At 56.7% G+C, this 12917-nt stretch overlaps 1 protein-coding gene across 1 annotated transcript in view; it reads left to right on the top strand.

Moving 5' to 3' along the window:
- The window catches only part of FHIP1B (FHF complex subunit HOOK interacting protein 1B), a 32148-nt gene that overhangs the window by 18520 nt on the left and 711 nt on the right, over window positions 1-12917 (top strand). The window contains exons 4-12 of the mRNA XM_083631641.1: window positions 409-1038; window positions 2576-2734; window positions 4664-4750; window positions 5148-5315; window positions 5692-5771; window positions 6734-6903; window positions 7486-8385; window positions 10361-10539; window positions 10649-10811. Of these exons, the coding sequence (XP_083487767.1) occupies window positions 409-1038; window positions 2576-2734; window positions 4664-4750; window positions 5148-5315; window positions 5692-5771; window positions 6734-6903; window positions 7486-8385; window positions 10361-10539; window positions 10649-10811 (2536 nt within the window). The remainder of the gene's footprint in view (window positions 1-408; window positions 1039-2575; window positions 2735-4663; window positions 4751-5147; window positions 5316-5691; window positions 5772-6733; window positions 6904-7485; window positions 8386-10360; window positions 10540-10648; window positions 10812-12917) is intronic.

The raw sequence follows: 12917 nt of genomic DNA on the forward strand, positions 1-12917 counted from the left end.
GCTGAAAGCATTCCTCCTTTTATTTCTGTTTTATTTACTCTGAACTACAGATGTATGTTCAAGTAGGAAATAGTTTCTTTGTGGTTAAAAGAATTTCTTCTGATCTGACTTTGTCCCACGTGGGGTTTTGAAATGCTCAGAGGGAGCCTGATTGGTTCTTACGAATACTGTGTAAAAAGTTCTTTTGTGAATAAAATGACCTGGGCCGAGGGGGGGGGGGGAGGATTATTATTATTGACACTCCTCCCAGAGCCTTGCTGGTCAAGCCTCGTGTGTATTCTAGTAATCAGAGTCCAATCCTTCCTTGCTTTGGGAACACTACAGGAGAGTTTGGGGACATCCGTGAGAGCAGAGGCAGTCTACCTTGGTTTCCGTCTGACTCTCTCTCCCCCCCCCCCCGCTTCGCAGGTGCTGCGCATCCTGGAGAAGAGCCCGGCCTCGCGGGGGGCACAGGGGGGCGCAGCGGATGACCTGAGCGCCGTGCGCAACCACACGCTGCAGATGCTGACGCTGCTGGCGGAGGAGCGCCCCCGGGCGGAGGGCTCCCCGGGCCCCATCCTGGAGCTGGCGCTGGCCGAGAACGTCCTGTGCCGCCTGCTGGCCTGGCACCTGCGGCGGGGGGAGCTCCCCGAGGAGCGCAAGGCTGAGCTGCTCAAGCTCTACGAGATGCTCCTGGGCCAGGCGCACCAGCCCCTCCTGCGCCACCGGCCCGTCCTGGGGCCCCTCCTGCGCCTGCTGGGCCTGTGCGCCGGCCCGGCCTCGCCCGCCCTGGAGGGCAGCCTGGTGCTCCTGCTGCACCAGCTCTGCGTCTCGGCTGCCCGGGAGCCCCCCCTGCTGGAGCTCTTCTTCCACAGCCCCCCCGCGGCGGGCGAGCCCGGCCCCGCCAACCTGCTGGTCTTCTCCCTGCTGGTGCCCTTCATCCACCGCGAGGGGCTGGTGGGGCAGCAGGCCAGAGACGCCCTCCTCCTCCTCATGGCCCTGTCCGCCGGCAGCCACACCGTCGCCCGATACATCACCGACAACTCCTTCTTCTGCCCGGTAAGGAAGGGGGCAGCAGGGGGGGAGAGGTGGGGGGCAGAAGCCCCCGCAAGCCCTTGCCCCGAATCAGCTGCGGTTCCTGCATTGCAGGGGTTGGACTAGATGACGTCTGGGGTCCCCTCCAACTCTGTGATTCTGTGAATGCCTGGGCCATCAGGAGCGTGGAAGGCGCTCTGGGCACCGCAGAGGACGGGTGCCCTGGCCTGAGAGGCTATTCCAGGGTGCCCCCATGAGGACTAGGCACATGGAGCGACAATACGCAAGCAGCAAAAGATTTGTAAAACCTTGCAGTCGGAATCCTACACGCCAAGGCTTCTGTTCTAACCTCCCCAGATTTGGTCCTGCCCCAGATACAATCCTGTGTAGATTGAAGAAATAATAATAATAGTAATAGTGATGATGATGATGATGATAAATTTATTACTTATACCCTACCCATCTGGCTGGGCCTCCCCAGCCACTCTGGGCGGCTTCCAACAGAATATTAAAACACAAAATAGAATATAAATTTTATATAAATTCCTAAAACCTTAATAAATATATTATAAAAAAAACAACAGAATATTAAAACACAATAAAAGATCAAACAGTGAAAGCTTTCCTAAACAGGGCTGCCTTCACATGTCTTCTAAAATTCAGTTTATTTCCCTGACATCTGATGGGAGGGTGCCTCTGCCTGGTTCCCTGTAACCTCACTTCTCGCAGGGAGGGAACCGCCAGAAGGCCCTCGGAGCTGGACCTCAGTGTCCAGGCTGAATGATGGGGGTGGAGACGCTCCATGGACAGCTGTGAGTCCAGAATGACTCCCAGGCTGCACACCTGGTCCTTCAGAGGCACAGTTACCCTATTCAGGACCAGGGAGTCCCCCACACCTGCCCACCCCCTGTCCCCCCAAAACAGTACTTCTGTCTTGTCAGGATTCAACCTCAGTCTGCAGAGTCCTCAACCCCCAGGCCACTTTAAAGGATCCTAGGATCGTAGAGCTGAAAGGGGAACCCCAGCTGTCATCTAGTCCAACCCCTTGCAAGGCAGAAATCTCAGCTGGATCATCCGTGTCAGACGACCATCCAACCTCTTCTTAAAAACCTCCGGGGAAGGAGGGTCCCACCCCCCATTCTTATTATCATCATCATCATCATCATCATTTTTATTTATTTTTTTATTTATTCATTCATTCATTCATTCATTCATTCATACATACATACATACTTTGCCCATCTGGCCAGGCCTCCCCAGCCACTCTGGGCAGCTCCCAATAGAATATTAAAAGCATAATACAGCAGTAAACATTAAAACTTCCCTAAACAGTGCTGCCTTCATGGGTGTCCCATGCTCTTTGCATAGTCCCTCATCCGGGGGGTGGGGGGGTGTCGCCAGGCTTCCTGGGGAGTCTTCTCCTCCTCCCAGGAAGCCAGAGTTTATTTTCTGGTTTGGGAAGCCCAGGCTCTTTGAGAAGGGCCTGGCAGTTTTGCGCCTGATAAATCTTGAACTCCCCTCTTTTCCCCAACGCCTTCTCTCTCCTTGTCCCCTCCCCCAGGTGCTGGCTACTGGCCTGAGTGCCCTGTACTCCTCGCTGCCCCGCAAGCTGGAGGTCCGGGGGGACGACTGGCACTTCCTGCGGCGGGAGGACTGGGTGGGCGTTCCCTCGCTGGTCCTCTTCATGAACTCGCTGGAGTTCTGCAATGCCGTCATCCAGGTGAGTCCGCCTTCGGCGGGGAAGGGGCAGGGGCTTGCTGGCCTCCTCACACCCCCAACCACAGCTCTGGCAGCAGCTGGGCCCTTTCTGGGACAGAAAGCCACGCACAGAGGGATTGGGTTGCATATCCTGCATGGCAGGGGGTTGGACTGGATGACCCCTGGGGGTCCCTGCCAACTCTCCAGTGCTAAGATCCATTGACTAGTGGGCAGACCCAGGCTGGCGGGTTGCATGGAGTTGCACCGCAGGTTTCGCCGGGTGCGGAGACCAAGAAAATTCCAAACTTGGGTTGGTTTTGGGGTCTCATCGCAGCACTTGTGGAGGCTGCACAGAGTTGAACGGTGGAACTCCCTGCTGCAGGACGCAGGGCCAGCCGCCCACCTGGATGGCCTTAAAAGAGAATTGCTAGAAGTAGTGGGGCTCATGCAACACGTTGGTGATTAATATACACAGAACAATAATTGTACATACTTTATCAGCCTTCTGAGAAAAATACAAAACGTTAAACAAAGCCACAAGGACTTGTGAACTACCCAGCCTAAAATGAACTTATAATGTCTGGTTTCAATAGATTTTCCAAATGCTTAATTCAATCATTTAGATAAGTTCATGAAGATACCAACAAAAGGTAAGTTTGGTGATATTCACAATAATGACAGATGCTAGTGGAGTTGTAGGTGGATGTTAATGAAGTTGTAGACAACGAATTTGTAGACAACAGGGTGCCGGCGTTTTGCACCTGTTTCGCCCTGGCAGTCCAAGGAATCAAGAGGCCGCTGTTCGCCCCCCATGGGGCCCTTTACCTGGGGCTTGCAGGTAGCACACGCCCAAGGTGGTTTTCTGGGCTTCTTCAGTGGTCTAATCTCAAAGTCTTGATACGTATATTGATATTCAGTCTCATAGACAATATTATTTCTTGGCTTAAGTTTAAGAGACTGATTTGCTGAATCTATTGAAACCAGACATTATTAGTTCATTTCAGGCTGGGTGACAGCATCTTAAAAAGCAGAGACATCACCTTGCCAACAAAGGTCCGTATAGTTAAAGCTATGGTTTTCCCAGTAGTGATGTATGGAAGTGAGAGCTGGACCATAAAGAAGGCTGATCGCCAAAGAATTGATGTTTTTGAATTCTGGTGCTGGAGGAGACTCTTGAGAGTCCCATGGACTGCAAGAAGATCCAACCGATCCATTCTGAAGGAGATCAGCCCCGAGTGCTCACTGGAAGGACAGATCCTGAAGCTGAGGCTCCAAGACTTTGGCCACCTCCTGAGAAGATAAGGCTGCCTGGAAAAGACCCTGATGTTGGGAAAGATGGAGGGCACAAGGAGAAGGGGACGACAGAGGACGAGATGGTGTGACAGTGTTCTTGAAGCTACCAGCCTGAGTTTGACCAAACTGTGGGAGGCAGTGGAAGACAGGAGTGCCTGGCGTGCTCTGGTCCAGGGGGTCACGAAGAGGCGGACACGACTAAACAACAACAGCAAAAGTTTCGCAAGTCTTTGTGGCTTTGTTTAATGTTTTGTATTTTTCTTAAAAGAGATTTGGGCAGATCCCTGAAGGAGGAGAGGGTTGCCCACGGCTACTTGTGGCAGTTTAGCAACGACGACCCTGCCAGGCTGGGAGAAGGCAGGCCCAGGGTCGTCTTCAGTCAAAGCTTGGTTTGAACCCTGCTCTCTGAGGTCCAGGTCTGGCACTTGCACCCAGAGCTTTCCAACCTTTTTGTGTTGGCGACACACTTTTTAGACACTGTTTTGCCTTCTGGTTGCTGGAAGCCGGCAGAGGGGAGGGGAGCTCTCGCACTCGGGTCCCGCTTGCGAGTTTCCCTGTGGGGCGTCCGATAGCCCCTGTGAGAGCAGAACGCTGGCTTGGCTGGGCCCCTGGCCTGATCAAGGGGTCACTTCTCACCTTCTTCTTTCCTCCCCCCCAGGTGGCTCACCCGCTGGTCCAGAAGCAACTGGTGGATTACATCCACAACGGATTCCTGGTGCCGGTCCTGGGCCCCGCCTTGCACAAGGTCAGTGCACGCCTGGGGTGGGGTGGGGGTTGTGTGGCCTGGCCAGGGAGAACCCCCCCTACCATCCGCTCCCTCGCCCCTCCCAGCTTCCTGGAGCTGCCTTGGGGCAGGGGAATAGCAAGTCTCCTCCCGCCAGATCAGTCCTGCTGCTGCAGCGCGCCTGGCTCGGAACTGGCTTTGCTTCTCACCGCCAAGCCAGTAGGGAGCGAGGGCAAAGAGGGGCCGAGATGATGTATGGGACTGAAGCAGGGGGGAGGCATGAGCCCCACCAGGACTGGTCCGGCTTCTGCCCCCCTGCTGTTCCTGGGGGTTGGGCTAGATGCCCCGCAGGATACCACCTAGCTGGGGAATTCTGGGGTGTGACAGCCCCTCTGATCCCCCCTCCCTGCCCCCCCAGACCTCCATTGAAGAGATGATTGCCAGCACAGCCTACCTGGACCTGTTTCTGCGCAGCATCAGCGAGGCTGCCCTCCTGAAGACCTTCCTGCGCTTCCTCCTCCTCCATCGCCACGACAACAGCACCATCCTCGACACGCTGGTCTCCCGCATCGCCAGCAACTCCCGGGTGTGTCTTCAGGGGGGGGGCGCACATGGGGAAGACCCTGAGGGGACGGGGGCAGGAGTCAGCCATGTGCCAGAAGCACCCTGTGCCAGGGTCCTGCCTTGCAGGGCTGGTGTGGCCGCTCTTTGCTCCTTGGGCTTTGAGGTCCTGGCCTGCCCCACACAAAGGGGTCCTGGGATCGGGGCGGGCGGGTGTGGGCTCATCCCTATCCTGGGGGGGGGGGCAGGAAGACATCCTCCCTCCCACAGAAGGAGAATTTGATTCTTCTCCTCGTTGCCCGGGGGTGGCTTGGTGGGTGTTGCTGGTGGGGGATGGAGTGGGGGGAGCCTTCTGCCCCACTGCCCCCTTCATTCCTCTCTTTCTCTCCCCCCCCCCCCAGCTCTGCATGGTCTCGCTCAGCCTCTTCCGGACTCTGCTCAACCTGCACTGTGAAGACGTCTTGCTGCAGCTGGTGCTCAGGTAGACCCCCCCCCCCCGACCCCTTGGCTCTCTGGCTCATGTGATTGTCGGAAGGGACCCCCGAGGGCCATCTAGTCCAGCCCCCTGCGAGGCAGGAACATGCCGCCGTCGGGGATCGAACCCGCAACCTTGGCGTCCTCCCACTCTCGCCAACAGAGCCGTGGGCTCCCTCTGTTGGGTGAAGCTGGGAAGGGCACCCTGTTCCTGCTCCCAGAGACTTCGCTGGTGCAGGGGCTCCCCCTGGTGGCGCCATTGGCCCTCTTCACCCATCAGCCTCCTCTTCCGGGTAACCTAAGGTTACCAGATTTTTTTCAAAGAATCTGGGGACACTTTTTTTTTTTTGAAAAGAGAAAAAATGTTATTTTTTTTAAAAGAGAGCTCCCCTCTTTTTTCTCCTTCCTCTTTCTCTCTCTTCCTTCTCCTTCTCCTCTCCTCCTTCTCCCTGCGTTGGCTCCGGGGTTTTCATGGCCCTGGAGCGCCACTGGGCAGTCGGACTGGTGGCTGGATTCTCTCGCTCCCGACTCAATTTGAGTCGCGGGGAGGGGGGTCAGCAGTTCCCCCAGTTGTCCCACCGGGCGTCCCCGGTTCCCCCTCGGCAGTGGCGCCCGCCATGTTGCCTCGCCGGAAGTCCCCATACAATTTGTGTTGTGCCATTGAACCAATCACACAACATTCATTCCCTATTAATAAATCTACAACACTTAAAATATAAATCTGGGGACATTAAATGAAATCTGGGGACAGATGTGTGAATCCAGGGTCTGTCTCCAGGAAACGGGGACGTTTGGTAACCATAGTGTGACCTCCCTGCCCTTTTCGGGGGTTGGCATAGATGACCCCGGGGTTCCTTCCAACGCTACGATTCTCTGGCCGCCATGGTTCTCTGGCTGCGCTTCCTGCCCCGTCGGGGTGGGCTGGATGGCCTTTGGGTTCCCCTCCGCAGCTCTGCTTTTCCGCGGCAGGTACCTGATCCCCTGCAGCCACGTCATGCTGAGCCAGAGGCGGGCGGTGAAGGAGCTGGACCTCTACGGCAAGGCGGCCAGCAAGTTCCTCTCGCTCGTCCCCCAGTGCTGCCGCCCAGAGAGCCCCCCGCCCCCCGAGCGAGAGGAGGAGCACGCCACCTGGTCCAAGGGTGAGCCTCTCGCGGCCAGGCGGGGGGGCAGGGGGGCTGGAGGTTGGGGGGGCACATGGAATGGGCAAGGGAGGCCTTTGCACTGACAACATTTGTGGGGCTCCCATCTGCCTCCTCCCAGTTTGCAGGCTTGGGGTACAGGAGCGAAATGCTCGCTGGGGGTCTGGGGCAGTGGAGCCTGGAGGGCATTTGCAGCGGGTGCTGGACCCACGCCTCTTTGGGTGGGGGGAGAGGGCAGCATTTTCCCGCTGGGGTGTTGCAAAACCTCCTCTACTCCCTGTTTGTGTTGAGCAGGAGTTAACTGAACCGCAGAACTGCAGATTATGACGGGATCCCCAAAACTCATCTAGTCCACCCCCACAGCTATACAGATGGGGTGGGTCTCCCTTGCAGGCAAAGGGGGCAGAAAAAGGGCGGGTCTTGCAGTTAGCCCCAGTGGGGGGCGCCAGGAATAATCTCAGGGTTGTGGGTCCCACATTGGGGAAAAGATTCCTGCCTTGCAGGGGTCTGGACTAGATGACCCTTGGGGCCCCTTCCAACTCCACGATTCAGTGACCCCCCCATCCTCTCTCTCCCCCCCAGGTCACGGCAGCCCCAGCGTGGACTCCTCCTCGGTGGTGACGGTGCCCAAGCCCTCCACACCCTCGCGCCTCTCCTTCTTCATGCGCCAGCCCAGCTTTGGCCCCGATCCCGCCGGCCCCGCCTCCCCCCGCTCCCCGGGGACCCCCGTCAGCAGCCCCTCCCACCGGACCCCCCCTCGCTGGGAGGAGGCCTGCGAGTTGGAGGGCAACTACCTGGAATACCTGCGCGACGCCCGCCTGAACGTCGACCGCTGCGTCTGGGCCTGCCGCGTCTGGTCGGCCCCCTACGACGGAGAGCGGCCCCCTCCTGCCAGCCTGGACCCCTCCCTGCCCCGCCAGGGCGACCCCCTCACCTACACCTCCTTCCAGCCTGGCGGGCACCCGGGGCCTGCCTCCCCCCGGACTAAGAAGCGGGGCGCTCCGCCTGAGGAGGGGGTCGCCCCCAAGGGGACCCTGGACGCTGGCACCTCGCCCCCTGCCGCCTCCCCCGGCAGCGAGGACCCGGGGCCCCTGCTGAATGGGGCGCACTCGGAGCCCGCGCTCATCAAGAAGGTCCGCCGGTGCCCGCAGGAGGGGGCCGTGGTTGAGAACGGGGGCCTCCCCGAGACCCCCGGCCCAGACGAGTCGCTGGCGCCGGCCGAGAACGGGGGCGCCCACCCCGTGGAGAGGTTTGCGGCAGAGCTGCGGCGCCTGGAGGACGAGATGGCGAACGGGGGCCGGGAGGAGGAGGAAGAGCCCCCCCAGGCGGACCCCCTCAGCCCCGAGGAAGAGGAGGCCTATCGCAGCTTCGCCGCTCCCCCCGAGGGCAGCCTGGGGCCTACCCGCCTGGCCGACCCCCTGGCGCAGATTGTCGCCAGCCCCCCACCCACCCCGGGGGCCCTCCCCAGCCAGCCGTTCACAGGTGAGTCATTGGGGGCACCCCCCACCCTCTTCCTTGGAGGTCTCTCTGGCTCCTGCTGCTCCTGGAGGCCCCCCACTCTCCAGGGGTCCCCCTTGCCTCCCAAGGCTAAGTCTGCTGTGCAAGGTGGGAGTTTAGCCTGAGTGGGGCTTCCCCAGAGGAACTTCTGGAGGGGATCAGAGGGGTCAGACCTGGGCAGCAGATGGTTGGGGCCCAGTGGATGGGGGGGGGTCCTAGTTCCCTTCAGAAGGAGTCAGGGCACATGGGCACTTTGCCCGCTGCCCACTTCGCCCGCCCAGCCTTGGGCTCCATTCCCAAAGGCAAGTGACTCCTTTCTCTTTCGTCCGTCTCCTTCTCCTCTGCTCCCCCTTTCTTTGTCCTTTTTCCTCCTATTGTTTCTTCCTTTTCCTGTCTACTTTTCCTTTTCCCTCTCCTTCTTTCCTCTCTTTCCTTCCATCTTTCTTTTCCTTCCTTCCTCTCCTTCCTTTCCTTTCCTTCCTTCCTTCAGACCCCCCCCCCACCGGGTCTGTGTGCGTTGTTGTTGCTGCTGCTGCTCCTTTCCTGCTCCTGCCTTTTCTCCGCCTGCCCCCCTCGCCCCCCAGCATCTCTCCAGTGCAGGCAGGGCTGGTCTGGGTCCGATGGGGCTCCCACCCCCAGGAGCCAGAGCCTGCCAGGGGGCATCCCCAAAGGGCAGCGTTGGTATCACCCAGGGGCCTCTTCCCCCTTGAAGTGGCCCCGTCCGGGAGGGGGAGCCTTTCCCTTGCAGAGCAACATGGCTGATGTTGCCCCATCCTGTCTCCCCCCATTGGGGCATCCAGCCCCCCCCCCATGTCCCTTGAGGCTCTTGGGCAGAGAGAGTGAGCTCTGGCCCTTTTCTTGAAGCTGCAGGTGCTTTTTTCATACCAATGGGGGGGGGGCTAGATGATCCTTGGGGGTGGGGGCTTCTAAATTTCTGCAATCCCCTGTTGGGTCTTTGGCCCTGTTTGCACCAAATGGCTCAGTGGGCTCACAGAATCACAGAACCTTCTTTAAAACCTGCAAGGAAGGAGAAAATGTTTAAAAGTACTTCCCCGCCCCCAAAATCCCAGTCTTTTCTGTTGGGGATAATTCAGACCAAAATTCCCAGGTGCCAAAAAAGGTTATTTATGTATGCCAATACTGTGGCACGTGTTTCGTTAGCCCCCAAAAGGGAAAATGAGCGAGGTGCCAACCAAAGAAGAATGGCAACTTAAGCTGATGGAATATGTGCAGCTGGCAGACTTAACATATAGAGTAAGAGAACAAGAAGAAAACACGTTTAGAGAAGAATGGAAAACATTTATTGAATATATGGGGGGGGGAATTGTGTACAGCTGAAAACGTGGGCAGCATTAAGATCAATTCAACAGTTTTGATGGATGTGATAAGGGAATATTGCCCGATTTACGTATAAGCTAAACAAGCTATAGCTTAGGGCCCTACTCTCTTAGGGGCCCCCAAAATTTTTTTGAGGGGAAAAAACTGCTTGTACATTTCCAAGCTATAAGATAATCTACTTAATTGTATTTCAGTTCAACAATGACTTTGATACAATACATCTTTTGTGATATGCAAATGGCTTGAGATACCTCTTAGCTCCATCAATTACCATCTCGCATATATTCAACACTAAAAACAGCAGTGATTTGTTGTTGACAAAGGACAGCTGGACACATAAAGGGCCCCATTCCCTTCAGGAGCCAAGGGCCACATCAAACCAAAATCCGGCGCTGGCTGAATGGTATAGCTTTTGTAAAATATGCAGGGATTTGTGATATGCAAGATGAACCACGGAGAGAGGAGAAGGGAGTCTTGGTATTTTAAGGCTGTTTAAATTGCAAAACAGAAAATTTAACAGAAATTATTTTCGAGAAAAAGGAAACGGGGTTCCCTTGGAGGTGGCTCTGTGGGGGGACGGGACACCTCCCCTGGGCTGACCCCCCGCTGTCCTCCATGCCAGGGCCCTTTGTGGCGGTGCTGCTGGCCAAGCTGGAGAACATGCTGCAGAACTCCCTCTACGTCAACTTCCTCCTGACGGGGCTCATCGCCCAGCTGGCCGCCCACCCTCAGCCGCTCCTGCGCTCTTTCCTCCTCAACACCAACATGGTCTTCCAGCCCAGCGTCAAGTCCCTCATCCAGGTAGACCCTCGCGGGAGCCCGGGGTTGTGGCGGGAAAAGAGACCCTCCTGGGGAGCAGACCCCTTGCCTGGCAGCGCCCCTCACCCTCCCTCCCTCTTCCCCCCGGCAGGTCCTGGGCTCGGTCAAGAACAAGATTGAGAGCTTTGCCGCCTCCCAGGAAGACTTTCCCTCCCTCCTCTCCAAAGCCAAGAAGTACCTGGTGGCCAGAGGGAAGCTGGACTGGTCAGACACCCAGAACGCCGCACCCGCCCTGCGCCGCTCAGAGACTCTGGGTGAGGAGGAGGGGTGGGGCGGGGGCCCCGTGAGGGGGAGGTCTGGGTGCCGTGGGGGCTCGGGGGGCGGCTAAGGGTCAGAGAGAGGACCCCATGCCTCAGGGGCCCCCTGGGCACGGATGACTCCTTAACAAGAGTCCGTGGAAGCCTGCTCTTGAATAATAATAATACATTGGTACCTCTGGTTAAAAGCAGGTGGCGCTGTGGTCTAAACCACAGAGCCTAGGACTTGCTGATCAGAAGGTCGTCGGTTCGAATCCCTGTGATGGGGTGAGCTCCCGTTGCTCATTCCCAGCTCCTGCCAACCTAGCAGTTCGAAAGCATGTCAGAGTGCAAGTAGATAAATAGGTACTGCTCTGGCGGGAAGGTAAACGGCGTTTCCATGCGCTGCTCTGGTTCACCAGAAGTGGCTTAGTCATGCTGGCCACGTGACCCGGAAGCTGTCTGCAGACAAATGCCGGCTTCCAAGGCCTATAGAGCGAGATGAGCGGCGCAACCCCAGAATAATCCTCGACTCGACCTAATGGTCAGGGGTCCCTTTACCTTTACCTTTTTACCTCTGGTAATGGAGGCCCGTTCGCAACCTGAAAAGAACGCAACCCACGTCTGCGCGTGCACGGGTTGTGATTCGCTGCTTCTGCACATGTGCATGACGTCATTTTGCGCGTCTGCGCATGTGTGAGCGGCGAAACCTGGAAGTAACCCTTCTGGTACTTCCGGGTCGCCACAGGACATAACCTGAAAGAACGTAACATGAAGCGGCCGTAACATGAGGTATGACTAATAATAATAATAATAATAATAACAATAATAGTAATAATAGTAATAATAGTAATAATAATTTGCTACCTTGGTTCTCAAACTTAATCTGTTCCGGAAGTCCGTCCCAAAACCAAAGCGTTCCAAAACCAAGGTGTGCTTTCCCATAGAAAGGTAGCTGAACTAGGTTCCACGCAGTCAGGAAAAGAAATGAAGCGAAAAAGCCTCAGGAACAAAAACGCAAAATAAAGAGCAAAAACAAAAGTGCCAAACTTGATCCATTCCGGAAGTCCGTTTGACTTCCGAAATGTTTGGAAACCGAGTCGCAGCTTCTGATTGGTGCAGGCGCCACAGAAACAATAGCTGACAGCCGCGTTGGATATTCGGCTTCTGAAAAACGTTCGAAAACTGGAACACACACTTCCGGGTTTTCAGCGTTTTGAGAACCAAGGTATCACTGTAATAATAATAATAATAATAATAATAATAATAATCCCATCTGACTGGGTTGCCCCAGCCACTCTGGGCAGCTGATTATCGTGGTTCAGAGTGGGAAAGGAGACCGCAGGATCAAGCCCAAGGGTCCCCATCTGGCCCAGCGTCCTGCTCTCCTCGCAGTGGCCAAATGGCCCCAGCAGCCTAAGACTCCATGCAGGCTGCCCCTGGGCCTGGAGGCTCCATCAGACCATCCAAAGAGTCCCTGCTGGATCAGGCCCAGCTGTGGGGCGATAGGGCTGGACCCCCCCCAGCTGCTGACCTAGGGAGTATTTATGGTGTGTGGCTATAGGGGAGCTGTCTTGCGGGGGCCCTGCAGGGAGGGGGTGGGGGGGTCTCCTGGCCTGCCGCTGTGACCACAGGCTCATCTGAGAGCACAAAGCCACTTCTTTGGAGATGTGAATTGCGACGCTTAACCAGCTAAGTCCAGAGCCCTGTTCTCACAGAAGCCAAATACTCCCCTGAACCTGGCAGTGCAGGTAGACTGCTTCTGCCCCTGGAGGTGCCACAAGGAAACCTGAAGAGGCTGCTGGGTCAAGCCAAAGGGGACCATCCAGCCCAGCCTCCTATTCCCACACCAGGTGCCCCAAGGGAAAACCCGCAAGCAGGATTTAAACTCAAGAGTCCGGCTCCCGGTACCCAGAAGCATCTCTCCCCCTCCATGAATTGGCCTGGTCTCCTTTGAGAGCCAACCAGGCCCCCACTTACTCCGGTGGCAGGGAGTCCCACAGTTTAACGTTGCCTTTTCTGTTTTTGGCGAGTTTTGCAGCTGCCGTTCCAGGGCTTTTCTTTCTTGAAATGTGCGAACTGGGAAATCTGATTTTCCCCATGGTGGTTTTTTTTTGGGGGGGG

The sequence above is a fragment of the Podarcis filfolensis genome, assembly GCF_964270895.1.
Source record: "Podarcis filfolensis genome assembly, contig: HAP1_SCAFFOLD_61, whole genome shotgun sequence".
Lineage (NCBI taxonomy): Eukaryota > Metazoa > Chordata > Lepidosauria > Squamata > Lacertidae > Podarcis > Podarcis filfolensis.